The 16,711-nt window shown below is 40.1% G+C and overlaps 1 protein-coding gene across 1 annotated transcript in view; it reads right to left on the bottom strand.

The window, feature by feature from the left end:
* The window catches only part of riox1 (ribosomal oxygenase 1), a gene marked incomplete at its 5' end in the record, with an annotated part of 26,025 nt that extends 14,782 nt beyond the window's left edge, over nt 1-11,243 (bottom strand). The window contains 4 exons of the mRNA XM_048592392.1: nt 957-1,063; nt 6,999-7,112; nt 9,536-9,635; nt 11,104-11,243. Of these exons, the coding sequence (XP_048448349.1) occupies nt 957-1,063; nt 6,999-7,112; nt 9,536-9,635; nt 11,104-11,243 (461 nt within the window). The remainder of the gene's footprint in view (nt 1-956; nt 1,064-6,998; nt 7,113-9,535; nt 9,636-11,103) is intronic.
* Between the last annotated feature and the right edge of the window lie 5,468 nt (nt 11,244-16,711).

Here is a 16,711-nt window from a genome sequence, read left to right as displayed (position 1 = left end):
ACCCTTCCTCAGTTCTGAGGAAGGGTCACCGGACCCGAAACGTTAACTCTGATTTTTCCTTCACAGATGCTGCCGGACCTGCTGAGCTTTTCCAGCAACTTTGTTTTTGTTCCTGATTTACAGCATCCGCCGTTCTTTCAGTTTTTAGATTATTTCTGTATTTTGTTCATTCAACTAAACCAATGTATCTATACAAAACAAGTAGACTTGCTAAGAGAAAAAGAAGCTTGTGTCGCTTCTAATAAGTTGTCGTAATACACAAAGACGAAAAACAGTGATCACAAAAAAACTGTGAACCTAAGAAAATATTCATGGTATCCGTTTGTCTTCAAAGAATTTACCATTTTAGCAAAGTTAAAACGCTTTGAAATTTGATTCATTTTATAAACAACACTACATCCTTTATTATAGGAATTTTGAACTGAGGAACAAAAGAAACATTAACAGTTTTGGTGAGTATTTTCCCCTTGCTTAACATGTTGATAAAATAGCAGGTCAGTCTATGCACGTTGAGTTATGTTTGTGGTGGTGGACAGGGGGAGACAAAAGGGAAGAACCCAAATCCCACTTGTGAAGCAGTCTGTGTTTTTTTTTGATATTGAGTTCAACCATGGCTGGTGAAATCACAATAACTCTTTTGCAAATCCCTTTATTTGGACGAAGGCATGGAACAGGAAAAAAAAAGTCTCTTGAAAAGTACATTAACATTTCACTTCATTCATCCAACATCCCGAATAAAAATTACATTCATATTTGAAATGATGTAGCATCGCTACAGATTAGAATTTTTCATTGCACTTAGCACTTTACTTTTGGACCACAGTGACAATTAGGTATTCAGATATAAAAATTTTGGTTTGCTTTCCCGCAGTTGTCCTTTAAACAGAACTGGAATCTTCCACTCATTTACTAATAGGTATTGACACAAAACAAAAAGAAAAATAAGAGATACTTGCACATTAGCCCCAACCATGCTCCCAAAAGACTCCTGAAGAATAGACAGTATATTCCAAACAGTGCCGGAAAAGGCTTGAGGATTCAGCAGCCGCAAAGAACATCCATTCTGCCAAAGAAATTAATATACAGTGTTAAATAGTTAATTCCCTGACCAGTTCAGCTCAATCCTAAAAGAGAACAGTTTAATGGATCATAAATACCTCCTAGAAACACAGCAATAAACAAAAAATCTGATCTGAAAACTTATCCATATTTATCTCTGGCTTGAATCCAGTTCCAGACATGCATATAAAGTAAGAGCACATCTGCCAACGGAACAGATGAACAACTTGTAAATGTCTCTAAAGCAGCTCTTATCTAATCTGTTTTGGGCATGACACTCCATTCTTTTCTAGGTAATGGCAAAAACAAAAGAGCCAGATTCCAAAGCTGACAAGCTGAATCTGCATAAAATTGACAAAAATAACTGCATTACATCCATAGCTTGCATTTTTGGGCAGTAAGGGAACAATAACACTTATTCAAGGCTGTGGTTGTTACAGGTCAGTCATCTCAGCTCCAGGACATCTCTGCACGAGTCCTTCAGGGTGGTGTCCTTGACACAAACATCTTCAGCTGCTTCAGCAGTGGCCTTCCCTCTTATCATAAGGTCAAAAGTGGGGATGTTCACTGACAATTACACAATGTTCAGCAGCATTTGTGACTTCTCAGATACTGAAATCGTCCATGCCCAAATGCAGCAAGACTTGACAATATTCAAGTTTGGGCAGACAAGTGGCAAGTAACATTCACTTGCCACAAGTGCGAGGCAATGACCATCTTCAACAAGAATGAATGTAACCCTTGCTCCTTCACATTCAATGACATCACCATCACTGAATCCCTCGCTACCAACAACCTGGGAGTTATGATTGACCAGAAACTCCACTGAATTAGCCACACAAGTACCGTGGTTATGAGAGAAGTTCAGATCTTGCAGTTAAGAAAGTTAAGTCATCTCCTAAATTCCCAAAGCCTGTCCACCATCTACAAGACACAAGTCAGGAGTATGATGGAATACTCCCTGTGTAACCGGATGAGGGCAGCTCCAACAACATTCAAGAAACTTAACGCCATCCAGGACAAAGAAGCACACCCGATGGGAGTCACATCCACAAACATTAACCATCCAGACTTGGAAATATATCGCTGTTCCTTTGATGTCACTGGGTCAAAATGCTGGAACTCACTCCCTAACAGCACTTTGGGTTGACCTACAACAGATGAACTATAGTGGCTCAAGAAGGAAGCTCACCACCTTCATCTCAAGGACAAACTAAGGATGGGTAATAAATGCTGACTCAGCAAGCAATGCTTACATGCTGCAAATGAATTTTTTAAAACATTTTAGAGTTTTATTGTGTGTTATTACAAAATAAAAATCGGCTTAGTGTCAATTTAAGGTCTCGCTCCCCCTATGTAACTAGGTTCTTGAATTCCTCACCAACAGACCACAGTCAGTAAAGAGAGATAACAACACCTCTTGCACGATAATCCTCAAAACCGGTGCCCCACAAGGCTGCATACTCAGCCCCCTACAGTACTCCCTATACACACATGACTGTGCAGCCAAATTCCGCACCAACTCCATTTACAAGTTTGCTGATGACACCACGGTTGTTGGCTGAATCTCAAACAATGACCAGACAGAGTAGAGGAAGGAGACAGCATGGTGTAAGGACAATAATCTCTCCACAACATCAGCGAAATGAAGGAGCTGATCATTTACTTCAGAAGTGGAATGGAGTGCACGCTGTCTGAATCAATGGTGCTGAGGTGAAGATGGTCGAAAGAATCAAGCTTCTGGGAGTGATGTTCACCAATGATCTGTCCTGGCCTACACACATCGACGCTGCGGTCAAGAAAGCACAGCAAGGCCTCCACTTCCTCAGGAGGCTAAGGAAATTCAGCGTATCTATAAGGACTCTTACAAATTTTTATAGACGCACCAAAGAAAGCATCCTACCTGTATGCATCATTGCGTGGTATGTCAACCGCTCTTCCCAAGACTGAAAGAAACTAAAGAGAATTGTGAACACAGGCCAGTCCCTCATGCAAACCAGCCTTCCATCCAGTGACTTAATCTATACTCCCCACTGACTCGGGAAAGCAACCAACAAAATCAAAGACCTCTTTCACCCCAGTTATACTCTCTTTCACCCTCTCCTGTCAGGCAGAAGATATAAAAGTTTATAAACACGTACAGATTCAAGAACAGCTTCTTCCCTGCTGTTATCAGATCTTTTATGTTAATGTTGATTTCTCTCCCTGCATCTTCTTGGCAGCTGTAACATTGAATCCTGCACTTGTATAGTACGATCTGCCTGTAAAGCGCGTAGGCAGCACTTTTCACTGTACCTCAGTACATGTGATAATAATAAATCAAACCAAATCAAGTTGTAGGGAGTTTCTTGCAGGGTTTTCCTGTGACCTCTAGCAAGTTCTCTTACAATTCTCTGAGACTCACCTCATCATGTGCACACCACACTTCTACAGCACCCTGCTTGGGCTACTGTGCACACACCAATGGTAGAATTACTTGCCACTACCAGCTCCTCCCAGGATTCCTGGTGGTGCATTCTATAAACAGTCCAGGTGTGCCCTGGGTGAAGTACAGTCAACCAGGAGGTGCCCTCACTGCTTCTGAGATGACAGTCAATTGCAAATACAAGTTACATTTGTCAAATCTACTTTCAATTAATGATCACTGTACCCAGCTCCCATGAATTGGAATTGGGTGTCAATTAAGTCAATCTGGCTTGTCGTGCCCGAAGCTATACTGCTCTATCGTGCTGAAGGTGATGTTCCTCATACTCAATGTCCTCCTCAAAATACCAATGCCATTCTCCTAGCTCTTTCATGGGTTATGTGACACACTCTCTGAAATGTACACCGACCCAAGCATGTTCCCTCTAAGCTGTGCAGCTACTACGAGCTCCGCACATGTCAACTGTCACGCTGACAAATTAGCTTCCACTTCGAGGTCCGTGCAGCGGAAAGAAAATTATAGGGAACATTGATCAGAGCCTCATTTGGAGCAGATCTATCATCTGCTCCACGACTGCCCTGGTTGAAAAATGAGCTACTTTATATCGGAGTTCTGCCTTAGTCAGAAGGCTGCTTGGAGTCATCAACCATGGTCGCAGAGGAAAGCTCTTGTCTCCCAGTAACATCTTTGCAAGGCATCTGACCCATGTAACAAAGGAGGACCATGAAGAATTCTCAAGGATACAGGCATCCTGGTGGCTTCCACAATACCTGATGCAGGCTTCAACAATGATCAGACTTGTACATTGATGAAATGAAACCTTTCCCCATTGATGAAGCTTGTTGCATTATATGATGCTCTCAATGCAACATGTGAACATAGTGCCCTGCATCTGGGGGAAGCCAGCCAATTTGGCAAAGCCTTCTGCCCGGTTGCTGCACTATCTGCATCACAGCGAAACAAAATGAAGTTGTATGATCTCTTCAGGTCAAGAGTCCTGCTCCAGCATGTGATGATGTCCTGGGATATCCTCAGTCTGTAGTATAAATGCACCTTGCTCCTCTAGAAAAAATGGCATTGAAGACATTATATTCTGAGCTTCCTCTTACTCTCACGCTTGTAGCATCTCTTGTTCTCCAATGCACTTTCATCTCCCACCTTTTTTAAGTCAGATGCCCTCTTTCACAATTATTATCTCCTCTGCATCTCAACATGCCACTTCTAATTGTCACAATTCATTTCCCCAGCTTGTCCACCCAGCAGTGGCCCCCAGAAACTGCCCATGGCTTTCACTGAGCAGACTGGCCCTCAGGACTGACAACGATCACTCCCCGACAAACTTGGATTAATAGCCCTGGCTGATGAGTGACCAGGCCTTAGACTGAATGGTTAAATCGGACTTCCGGGGCTGACCATGGAGCGATTCCCTAGACTGTAGGGATTTGGAACACCTGACTGCCCCAACTGTTTGAGTGACCATATCCAAGACTGTGGACTGACTGCTGCAAGACAATCCCCTTGACTTGACCAAGGACTAATCCTCTTAGATTTGAGACATGGCCATTTAGCTGAAGCATATGCAGTGCTTTTGCTGTGTAAGCTGCGGACATATGCTGTAGATATGACACCGATGTGGCACAGTGCTACATGGTGCAACATGTCTGTCTCCCTGCTACCTTGACTGAATACAACTATGACAAAATGCCTGGTTTTGCACCTGCACTAAATGGCAAAGCAAGACAGAAGCACTGAGCCTGTATGTTCTAAATTAAGTGGCAAAGTGCAAAAAGGCAAGGCAAGGCTTGGCAGAGATGAAATGGATATCCTAATAGGTGCAAAGCGAATGAGTGTAAATAGAGCAAGCAAGAAGCCCGGAGACGCACTGTATGCAAATCCAGGAGATGGATGTCTGTGCCTGTGTACAGTGGCCTAACAGCAATATTTCAATGAGCGTTGTTTGTGCATTTCAAAGAGCAGTATCGAAGTGGGAAACCGCATTCTAAGTAAGTCGCAGATGTAGCGCAAGGAATCGCCGCCAGATACCCAGAAGGATTTTCACGTCAGGAATTACTGCCATCTAATATCCTTCTGGCACATGAGAGATTGAGAAACAGTTTTGAACTCCCCTACCATGAGAAAAAGACCTTGGCTCTTTACCCGATCATGCCCCTCAAACCTCTCACCTCTCAGTTCCCGATGCTCCAGAGAAAATAGCCCCAGCCTATTCAGCCTCTCTCTACAGCTCAAACCTGGCAATATCCTCGTACATCTATTCTGAACCCTTTCAAGTTTCTCAACATCAAAAAGAACCGCAGATGCTGAAAATCAGAAACAAAAACTTATAAATATCTTATAAAATCAACCTTTTCCTATCTACTATCAGTTCTGAAGCAGGGTCACTGGATCCCAAAGAATCTGTTTACTCTCTAAGATGCTGCCAGATTGCTGAGTTTTTCCAGCAATTTTTGTTTTTGCATAAATGAAGCAAGATTGGTTAATTATGACATCTAAACAGATATAAATTACCTTCTCACTGCTCACTAGCGAGATTCATGTCTCTCACTATTCAAAAAATGGTTGCAGAATTGGACATTTTTCCTCAAATTCATGAATTTTATTTATCTGATCTTGCCATATTTTCCCAAATGATTCACCTTTGCTCCTGTCATCTGGGGGTGATAAAATTCAACTCTGTTTCACAGCATTGGAAGCTGGTCATACTGCTGAGGCTAGTGATTAGAGCGTGCACAATATAGCAGAACACTGAAGATTCAGTTATTTACTAAGCAACTTGTTCGAGATGTTATGATACATCTCTGGAGCAGACGGGACTTGAATCCAGGCCTACTGGTTCAGAGGTAGGGACATGACACTGCACCACAAGAGTCCAAATACTTAAGACTCAGATATTTTCTAAACAACCTGCTCAGAGATGTTATTACACACTTCTACAGTAGGTGAGACGTGAGCTTGGGCCTCACTGGCCCAGGAGGTAGGGACACTACCACTGTATCACAACAGCTCTTACACTGAAAATTACTGACATTTTACCTAATGCATACCATGTGGGCACTTTTCCTAAGCACACCATGTCAGCAAGTTATCAACAGGAACACTATTTGGCCACAAAGTTAACACACTGTTGAACCCACACTGTGACACAAGGCCCTTCCTGGAAGCTTGTAGAAGTACATCTTTCATTGCACCTCACAAGCCAACAATGGCTACCTTTTTAGATCCAGCTGAGTTGTTAATCAGTGAGAAGTGAACATTCTGCAGAATTTAGCCTGACATTAGATTGAAGGAATTATTACCTAATTGATCCCAATCCTTTTCAATGTGAGTAATTTTACAGCACAGCCTTCCAATGAGACTGGTCTTCTTTAAATGTGATAGCACTACCACATTTTCCTTGCTCAACCTCTCACACACTTAAAACAAAGAGCAGCTGGCAAATGCATTTAAATTTATAGTTTGAAACAATCTCTTCTTTCAGCACACACATTTTGCTTACCTTGTAAAAGTCCCATACCACTACAGGTAACGCCCTGCCAGTAGGAGTATGTGTTTCTTTTTCCCCATCAAAGTAACTTGTTACATCAAGGTTTACTCCAAAATTAACATGGTCCTTTAAAATAACAAACCAACAATAAAACAGTGTTTGAAATTGAAGTTGAGCTAAATAATGTTGCATCATACACATATTCAGCTATTCAAGTCCATGCAGAAGTAGTTTCATTAAAATCAGTACAATCCTCATGCTAATAACATATGAATGAATACAAACAACCCTCTGCACATGATGGCCAGTATAACACAATATTGTACAGGATTTAAGGATAAGAAAGAGAATAGAACAGCAGCTTTGTCTTTATAATTCTGTAATCAGTACTTAGGACTGTCAGAATTGTTGGAATTTAATGAGGATCTTAATTGGCACAAAACACATCTGGAGAGAATAGCAGGTTTGTTTCATTTGCTCTCCAATTATAATAAAAGCATAGAATGATACACACTCAGGAGAAAGTCGTTTGATCCTTCATGACTATGCCATTACAATGTCTATTTAGTCCCAATCCCCTGCACTTTTCACATGTTGCTGCAATTGTTTTCCTCTCCCGTAGTTATCAAAATTCCTTTTGCAAGTTATTACTAAATCTGCTTCCACCAATATGTTTGACAATGCATTATAGATCAACATAATTCAAAAGTGTAAGTTTTTTTGTCTCGCCTTTGGTTTGTTTGAATTTCCTCTAATTATTGACCCCTCAGTCACTGGAAACAAAATGACTCAATCAAATCTCCTTTTAACTTGCAGTTTGTTGTAAAATGGATTCCTGCTCACTCTCTGTACACCCCAAAATGGGAACCTTGGATAATAAAGTCAGATCATTTCATTTTGCTACTGTTTATTATTCAAGATAGAACTAAAAAAACACGGGTACTCAGGACATAGTAAAGTATGAGTAATTCCCATAGTTAAAATAGTTATCTTTAGGGTAAAAATATGGCTATTTAGAGATTTAACCTTAGCTATAAGTGCTAAAACATTGCTAGAGAAATTAAAAAGTATAGAGCTGTGGTGTGAATAATGCCACTATCTTTGTTCTTGTCTTTGGGTGAGATTAGGAAATAACAATATTCAGTCTAACGGACAGTGGAGAAACATCGGCATTTTGCGAAAATGTTCTATTTGAATGAGGTTTTTCTTATCACGGAAGTGAATGTGAAGTGATCCGGTAAATTGAAAATCTGTGCTTGAATACGATCGTGTTTTGATCACATAAGTCCCAGGAGAACATTACAGCTGTATTAAGAAACATTCCACATTTAGTAGGATTACATAGGCCACCTGTAAATGATCTCACAGTATCCCTTCATCATATCATTATGCAGATAGCAGAGTCCAATCAGAATCAAAGGAAAACATCCCAGTTTCTTTCTGGACTTACAAGCATCCACTCTCCCTCAGGAAAGGCCAGCAAATGCCAGTGCATTTAGCTTGTTAACACTGTTATCCAAACTGCAAGTGAGAACCTATTCTCAGTGCTGGAAGGATCAAGAACCAGAAGGTACCACAGTAGCTGGCAAATGAACTCATGGCAACAGGAGGAAAGATCTTTTTATGTAGCGAGTGGTCAAAATCTGGAATAAACTGACTGAGACTGTGATGGAAACATATTCAATCACTGTTTTCAAAGAGAACTGTATCATTGTCTGAAGAGGAGAAATTTGCAGTGCTAAGGGAAAAGAATGGGAGCATTGCACTAGATGAACTGATCATGCAGAGAGGTGGAACAGACATGACAGGCTAATCTACGATTCTGAGTCTGATGTTAAATAGTCTTACAATTTTCAAATGGCAACCTGAAAAATGAACACAGGTTAGATTTTGCACTCGCTGCAGGCAGATAAATTCCAGCAAATGATCTTCCTAACAACTACCCACCTGCCCTTGACCCATCTGGAATTTTGTTTTGAAGGATCAAGAGGTGGAGCAGAAAGGTGTCAGGTGGCCTGCCCACCTTTGTGCCTTTGGGGCCCTTAAGTGGTCTACTAATGGCCACTTAAACATCTTTTAGGGCTCCCCAGGGCCATAGGCACTCAGCCCAAAGTAATCCTCCATTTAGCCTTTCCACTGGGCCTCCTCAGCCCAGCCCCCCCAGACCTGACTCTCAGTCCAGAGTACCTGGTATTGCAAAATGCTTCTAATCTATGCGGTGGCTCCCAACAATCCTGCTAAAACAGAGCTATTGATTTATTTGAATGGCTAAGATGAGAATTCCTCTGGAGGAAAGGGTGGCAGTGTTAACGCTATTTTAAGCAATGATCATGTAGGGCAGCCATCAGGGCCATGGGCGGGCTCCTCCTTCTCCCGGATTGGGGGAGAAGAGACAGACAGACAGATGAGACAAGACAGAAGAGACAGACAGAGACAGAAGAGAGGAATCGAGCTGCATGTACCAGTTATTAAGACAACTATAGCGAACAGTTGTTCTGCAAGCTTTATATTGTTCAGAACTTGTGAAAAAAGGTACTTTGTGAGCTTACCTCTCTCAGAATTCTGTCAAAATCTTCTGAGGAAAATAATCCTTTGTAGTAGTTGCCATTGTGACGCCTAATCAAAGCTGGGGTCTTTTCCCAAATGTCGCTGAAATGAAAAATGCAACAAAAGTTAAGCCTCAATTTAACAAGTATATATTATGTAAATTTTGAATGTGCTCCAGGAATTAAAAATATTACCTATTCATCTGCCCAACATAATCAAATCAAAGGTCCTTCCATATAAATGCTGTCCTATTTAAATTATTTAAGAAGTGTCAGAAGATGGCTGATCTCTTCCTCCCACATTCTAACATTCTTTCTTTCTTTTAAAGTTTTCAGAAACAAATGTGATTCATAGGCCAAAAGGCAAGCCTGATTATCAGAGGATTTACAACAGCTTGATTTGCAATTTCACTTTTCTAGTTATGGCCTTACTTAACGTCAGAGAATTGTCCATCACCAGGAATAAAAAAATGCCAGACTGCAGTCCAAAAGAGATGGTAGATCTAACAAGCAAGTAGTGACCGTAACAGTCATTACTCGAGGTAATAACTTAAAAGGAGAAGGAAAAAACTAATCTTGTGCAGTTTCTACTGTTAGATTCCTGTATAGTAATTATTTAACATTCACGTGTTTGCAAACAGAGACTCCGAGAGATCATGGGTAACAGAAACAGAGGGACAGAGATTGTGGGGAAATGCAAATTGAAAGTATGCACTTTTGTGTTGCCGTGTACATTGACATTTGTGTTTTACAATATTTTTGAATAATTTAACTTCACTTCTGAACCTCTCCCGCATGTCACCACAAAATTAAAATCTGCTATCATCCTGAGGGTTCAGCCACAAAATCTGCTTGCTACACATACTAGAAGACATGCAAGAAATTACACAATGGCTGAAAACATTTGCTTCCAGCTTGTGCAGTGTAATCTCCCATGACATCAGTATTTCAGTCTAACTTAGTGAATTTGGCCATTTTGTGGAGTGCTGCACCTGGAAAGAATCAAGGTTCAAGGTTCACAAACTTTGCAGCCATGTCGGAGCTCAAGAGGCTGTCATGTAGACTTTGCTGGATTTAACAGATGGAGTTTTCAAAGCAATTAGTGAGAAATAAAAATGGTCTAATCATGAATCAGAACACAATTCAACTCTGGACCCATAGTGTACATCCTTAAAATGTATGCAAAATGTAGCAATATAAGCAGATCACTCACTAAACACAAGTGATCCAATCTAGGAAGATTGATAGAATGGAAAAATTAGAATAGACCTTATTAAGAGGCTTTTATTTCTCCATACAAGAAATGCAATTACTCTGCCCCTGCAACAATTACAATCTTTATCTAAATGCGAAAAAGTACAGACTTAATATACAGCTTGAGGACAAACTGCCATCCAGCAAAAACCTCTGACAATTACAATTTCAAATAAGCACTGATTTGCAAATGATTTATGACAGTTAATTTATTTCACTTCAATCCAGTTAAGAAAGGTTATTTCAGGCACCGTTATTTTAAAAAGATAGTGTATCATAAGCAGTTACACGTTTTTGACTGCTCTGCACATATTTACCTGAAAAACTTTTTTGGAGCAACAGGTGCTATTAACCATTCAAAGAGTTTAGCAGATCTCTCCTTACTGTTCTGTATGTGACGTAGATCTCGAAGAAGTATTGATAGTGATGGTCCTGTCCAAGGTCTTGCATCTTTGCTCTAAGAGTTGGAAACCACATTTTCAATATCTAGTCAATGATGTAGTTTTGCTCTAGAAAAACTAGACATTTTCACACATTTCACATGTTGAAAACCACACAGTCTGTGGGCCATTTCTCTTCCAGCACCAAGCTTTATGTTTTAAGAAATCAAAATGTAATTCTGTTGCTCCTAAGGACAAGGAATGCTGACGGTGCAGAATTAAATACATAAGGGAGCAAACTGCTCACTCCCTTGCCCATGAACACACCTAACCGTACTTCAGGAGAGCACTCATAACTGCTAATATGGCTTATGAAGCAGATGCAAACACTTGACATTCTTATGACCACTTCAAATGATTTACCATCAAACAATCAGCTACCAATGCATAACTATCAGAAAATAATGCTAAACTGCTCAATGGTTACATCAGGTGGACATTTGACACACTCACCAAGATAAATTTTGAACAGAGGGTAGAGTGTAGGCTCTAGAGATAATGCTTCAACCTACTCCTACCTACACTAGCATTAAAATGACATTTTACAAACGTATAATTAGTTTGTACTTTTGCATTACAGCTCCATAACTACTTTTCTGCGAGTCAGACCAACATTTTGTAACTAATTTGCTATGAGCCAATGACTCATATTTTACGTAGTTGTGATTTATTTGCTTGTGTCTAACTTTGTTTATTTTCAAAAATGACAACCGAAGCAGAAAAACTGTTCAAGCAAGACCTAAATCAGACTTTGAGGTAAGGCAGTCACGTTGATTTCTAACTGCTCCAGACAATGGCTTGTTACCCATTTTGAAAGCCCCATGACCGCAATTGTTTCTTCACCTGCTCTCATTCCATTATCTCTGGAGTCCAAAAGAAATCTACTCTGGGCCCCATCTTATTTTTCTTTTACTTGCTGCCCTTCAACAATATCAAATACACTCAGATTCCACATTTATGCTGACAAGACAGGTCCACTTTGCTATCACTTCTCTCAAACTCTCCAATGCCTCAATTTGTCATCTTGTCTGTCCAGCATCTGGTTTTTACATGATGTGGAGATGTCAGTGTTGGACTGGGGCGGACAAAGTCAAAAATCACACGACACCCAGGTTATAGTTAAACAAGTTTATTTGAAATCACAAGCTTTCAGGGCACAGCCCCTTCATCAGGTGTAGTGAGAGAAGAGCACACAGACACAGAGTTTATAGGTAGACAGATGAAGGGCACAGACATCAAAAGATCATACAACTGGTGTGGGTGGAGTGAATTCCACTCACACCAGATGAAGGGGCTGCGTTCTGAAAGCTTGTGGTTTCAAATAAACCCTGTTGGCGTTGTGTGATTTTTGATTTTATTTTACATGAGCGGAAATTCATTCTTCAATTAAATATTTTGAAAACTGAAGCCAGTGTCTTCAACTCCATCATCACCGATTCCGTTTTACTTCAGCTGTCAGTATCTGAGGTTAAACTAGATTGCTCATAACTTTGGTATTCTATCTGACCCTGAGCCGAGCTTACACCCCTGTACACATCATCAAGTTCAGTGATTTTCAACTGTGCAATATTATTCATCTGCATCCAGCTTCAATCCATCTGCTGCTGAAACTTTCACTGATGTTTCTGTTACTTTCTGTTACTCAACTATTCTAATTCTCTTCTGAGCAGCACACCTGAAAGATGTTCACAAAAGACAATAGTGGATGTGCCAGTATTAACCATCACCTTCCAGGAAAGTGCCCTGAAATTGGAAACCTGAGTAGCTATTCAACTTATATTTCAACACCAAGTATCACAAACAAGCAGGTTTAGAAACTGCTTTACAAGGTGGTAAAGAAAATAGATTCTGAGAAAGAGTAGAAAACAGACTAAATAAATGATCGAGAACTTTTTTTAAATGAGGCCTTTGAGATGGAGGCAACAATAGAGTTGGGGAAATAAGTTCAGAGGGTAAGGGCATAATCGCTGTAAGCTTCAGTACTACCAACAGAAATATCAGGAAATAGCAGGCATATCCAATAATATATGGCGAGTGTATCTCATTTATTTATGGTGGAACAAGACAATGGAGCTATCTTAAATATAAGATTATGTTGAAATCAGTTGGGACATTGGATATAAAAGGACTTCGGCAAGGCCATGGTTATGAAGGTGTAGGATTTTTTGTGGGTATGGATTACATTGGCTTGTATCATGTTTGAAGGTAGGGGTCAACATTTAGATTATATTATCATCTTGAGGTGCAGTGTCTCTAAAGGCATGAATCAGGATTTCCGCAGCTGCACAAGAGACAGGAATTGCGGTAGTCCCTTCCACTGGGAATTAAAGCTAGATTTCTCGATGACAGAATATCTGCTGTCTTAATCAAATGTGAACAATGTCTTGGACGTGGATTGCAGAGGAATATGAGAGGATGGGGTGGTCCATTGGCTCTTATAAAGGAGAAGCAGGCATGACTGCAGTCTAACAGTATTACAAACTGTCAGTATAAGTCAATCCAACAATAATGATCCAAAAGTGATCATCTTATACCTACTCAACAGCTTTAACCATATAAACACTTTCCTAAGATTACAGATATTGATCCAAATTAATGACAATGAACAAACAGATTACACTTGTACAATTCAAAGCCCAAAATGGTCAAGAGATAGACCAACACACATTGCAATTATTCTGATTGTACGTCAGTGCATATTGTAAAATAAGAATGAGCCCAATCTACGCTCAAAAAATATGATTTTTATGTTGCCTATATTCTAAAAAAACAGTGCATTCATGGTGCCTATATCAGCACAAACCTACCAACAGTAGCAAGTATTGAAATCAGCATTTGAAACTATTAGACTCTGTAAAACTTTCAATTTGCGTCTCTAGAATATAACCAAAGAAGCATAAAATGAAACAGCACAACAAAACTGCACTGTCATTAAAAAACCTTGCAAAGTGCCATTTGCTCCATCATTCCTGTGATAGGTTTTTGGTAGAGTTATCCAATTAGTTCCATTCCTTGGCTCTTTTCCCACAGCACAGCACATTTTTCTTATCAAGTCTTTATCCAATTTGCTTTTGATTGTTACTATTGAATCTGTTTCCATCACCTTTACAGGAACTGTTCCTCTATCAACAAGTGGAGCAATTCCAAACAAATCTCAAATCTCTCACCGTGCACAATAAATTTAGTATGTGAAGGACTCAGTGTGACAAGTGACTATGGTAAACTGTTAGGAAATGTATTACGGAGATCTCATGGTTGCTCAATAAATAAATTCACTGTGCAATGAGCTGTGCAAACTGGAATATTACTTGGTCAATCTGAGCTCTGTGGTGTGTTAGCTGATTAATGCTTAAAGAGGTGGTAGGGGCAATATAAATGGCCATGACATTCTTGGGTTAAACACGGCTACTCGGTCAAAAAAATGGAAAAATGAGCTTTAACAAAACTGCACTGTCATTAAAAAACCTTGCAAAGTGACTTGGTTTTGGTTTGGGGGGTGGGGGTGGTGGAGGAGGATTGTGCATGCGCAGGAGAGAGGAGACAAAGAAAACTAGAAGTCCTTCTTGATATTTATTTTACTATCCCAACACCTAACAGGAAGAAAAGTTCCACATAGCACTAAATTTTTACTGTTCATTTCAAAGAAACCACGCGATTCTGCTTTGACTGCAAAACCCAGAGTCCACAAGAGACAACGAACCCCAAAGTTTTGAGCAACCTCACCTCAGCCATTCCTTCATTCCTTTCCATTTTTTCCCCAATCGATACCTAGGATTATTTACATTCACCTTCAAACTTTAAGTTCATTAGCTAGTGAGGTTAACGTGCTGATTAAAGCATTTTATCTTCATGTGAATAATGGTGATGGTCCGTATTTATACAATGGACGTGGCACCTGGGCAGTATAATGCCAATAACCCGATGGAACTACTTCAGTTGTCACTGAACTGATCACATTGTGAGACTCCACTCTCCTGTCATTATTATACTGCAATAAAATTCCATTTATGAGAGCTCAACAATTCTGCCAACATTAAAACGTTGCAAAAAGCATCAAGCATATGACAGAAGAATCCTCAGAAATAACAGAAATGAATCAAAAACAAACCACTCAAAACATATGCAGATTTAATACCCATAATTCCAAGCACTACAGATTTGCAACTCCTGGCAACAGAATGTTACCATGCCAACATCACAATCAAGACAGTATTGCATGGTGCTCAGTAGTTAGCGCTGCTGCCTCACAGTGCTAAGGACCTGTGTTCAATTCCAGCCTTGGGTGACTGTCTGTGTGGAATTTGCACATTCTCCCTGTGTCTGTGTGGATTTCCTCCCACAGTCCAAAGATGTGCAGGTTAGATGGACGGGCCATGTTAAATAGCCCATAGTGTCCAGGGATGTGTAAGGTTAGGTGGATTAGCCATGGCAACTGCAGGGTTAGAGGGATAGAATAGGTAAGTGAGTCTGGGTAGAATGGTCTTCAGAGAGTCAGTGTGGACATGTTGGGCTGAATGGCCTGTTTCCACACTGTAAGGATTCTATGAAATAATGGCTAAAGACCCAATAATACACACATTTGTTAGCCCATCAAAATGAAACATTTCAAATTATTTAGAGGGAGTCCAGAATCAGGAGTCACAGTTTAAGAATACAGGGTAGGCCAGTTAGAACTGAAATGAGGAGGAATTTCTTCAGCAGTGAGCAGTGAGTAATTCTCTGCCACAGAAAGCAGTTGAGGCCAAAACATTGATGGTTTCAAGGAGAGGTTAGATAGTTCCTAGGGCTAAAAGGGTTCAAAGGGTATGGTAAGAAAGCAGGAACAGGGTACTGAATTGGACAATCAGCCATGATCATTTTGAATGGTGGAGCAGGCTCAAAGGGCTGAATGGCCAACTGACGCTCCTATTTTCTATATTTCTGGTTAGGACAGAGAGCATTACACAATGGTTTGAGGATGGGAACAAAGTATAAAAAATACATGAAATAAAACTGAAGCAACATGCCATCTTGACAACTTCAATCTAAATTTCTGACATTAGCCAATCATGATCCATTTAGAGTATGAGTTCCTACTTCTAGAAACACAGATACCAACAGCCTACAATCTACTACGATCTTCATTACAAAGGTAAAAAAATGCCCAAGTATATAGATTTTCCATCAGAAATGAAAAATAAAATTGATAACCGTTTGATAAAATCATACCTCAACTCGTGATTGATGAGCTGGCACAAACAGAACCACATGTAATGTTTTCAAAACATTCCTGACAAACTATAAAATAAATTCCAAGCATTGGCCTCAGGATAAATTCAATGGATAGATAAGCATGTAAAGGTAAGTAAACCACCTCACACCTTCCACATTGCAGTCCATCTGCCACTTTGCCCACTTTCCCAGCCTGTCCAAAGAGACTCGCCAACTTTAAGGGCATTTAAATGGTCATTGGATAAACATATGGATGATAATGGAATAGTTTAGG

This window comes from Rhincodon typus, unplaced genomic scaffold (assembly GCF_021869965.1).
Source record: "Rhincodon typus isolate 14 unplaced genomic scaffold, sRhiTyp1.1 hic_rhity00001142, whole genome shotgun sequence".
Classification (NCBI taxonomy): Eukaryota; Metazoa; Chordata; class Chondrichthyes; order Orectolobiformes; family Rhincodontidae; genus Rhincodon; species Rhincodon typus.
This window is presented reverse-complemented; position numbering and strand designations above follow the sequence as displayed.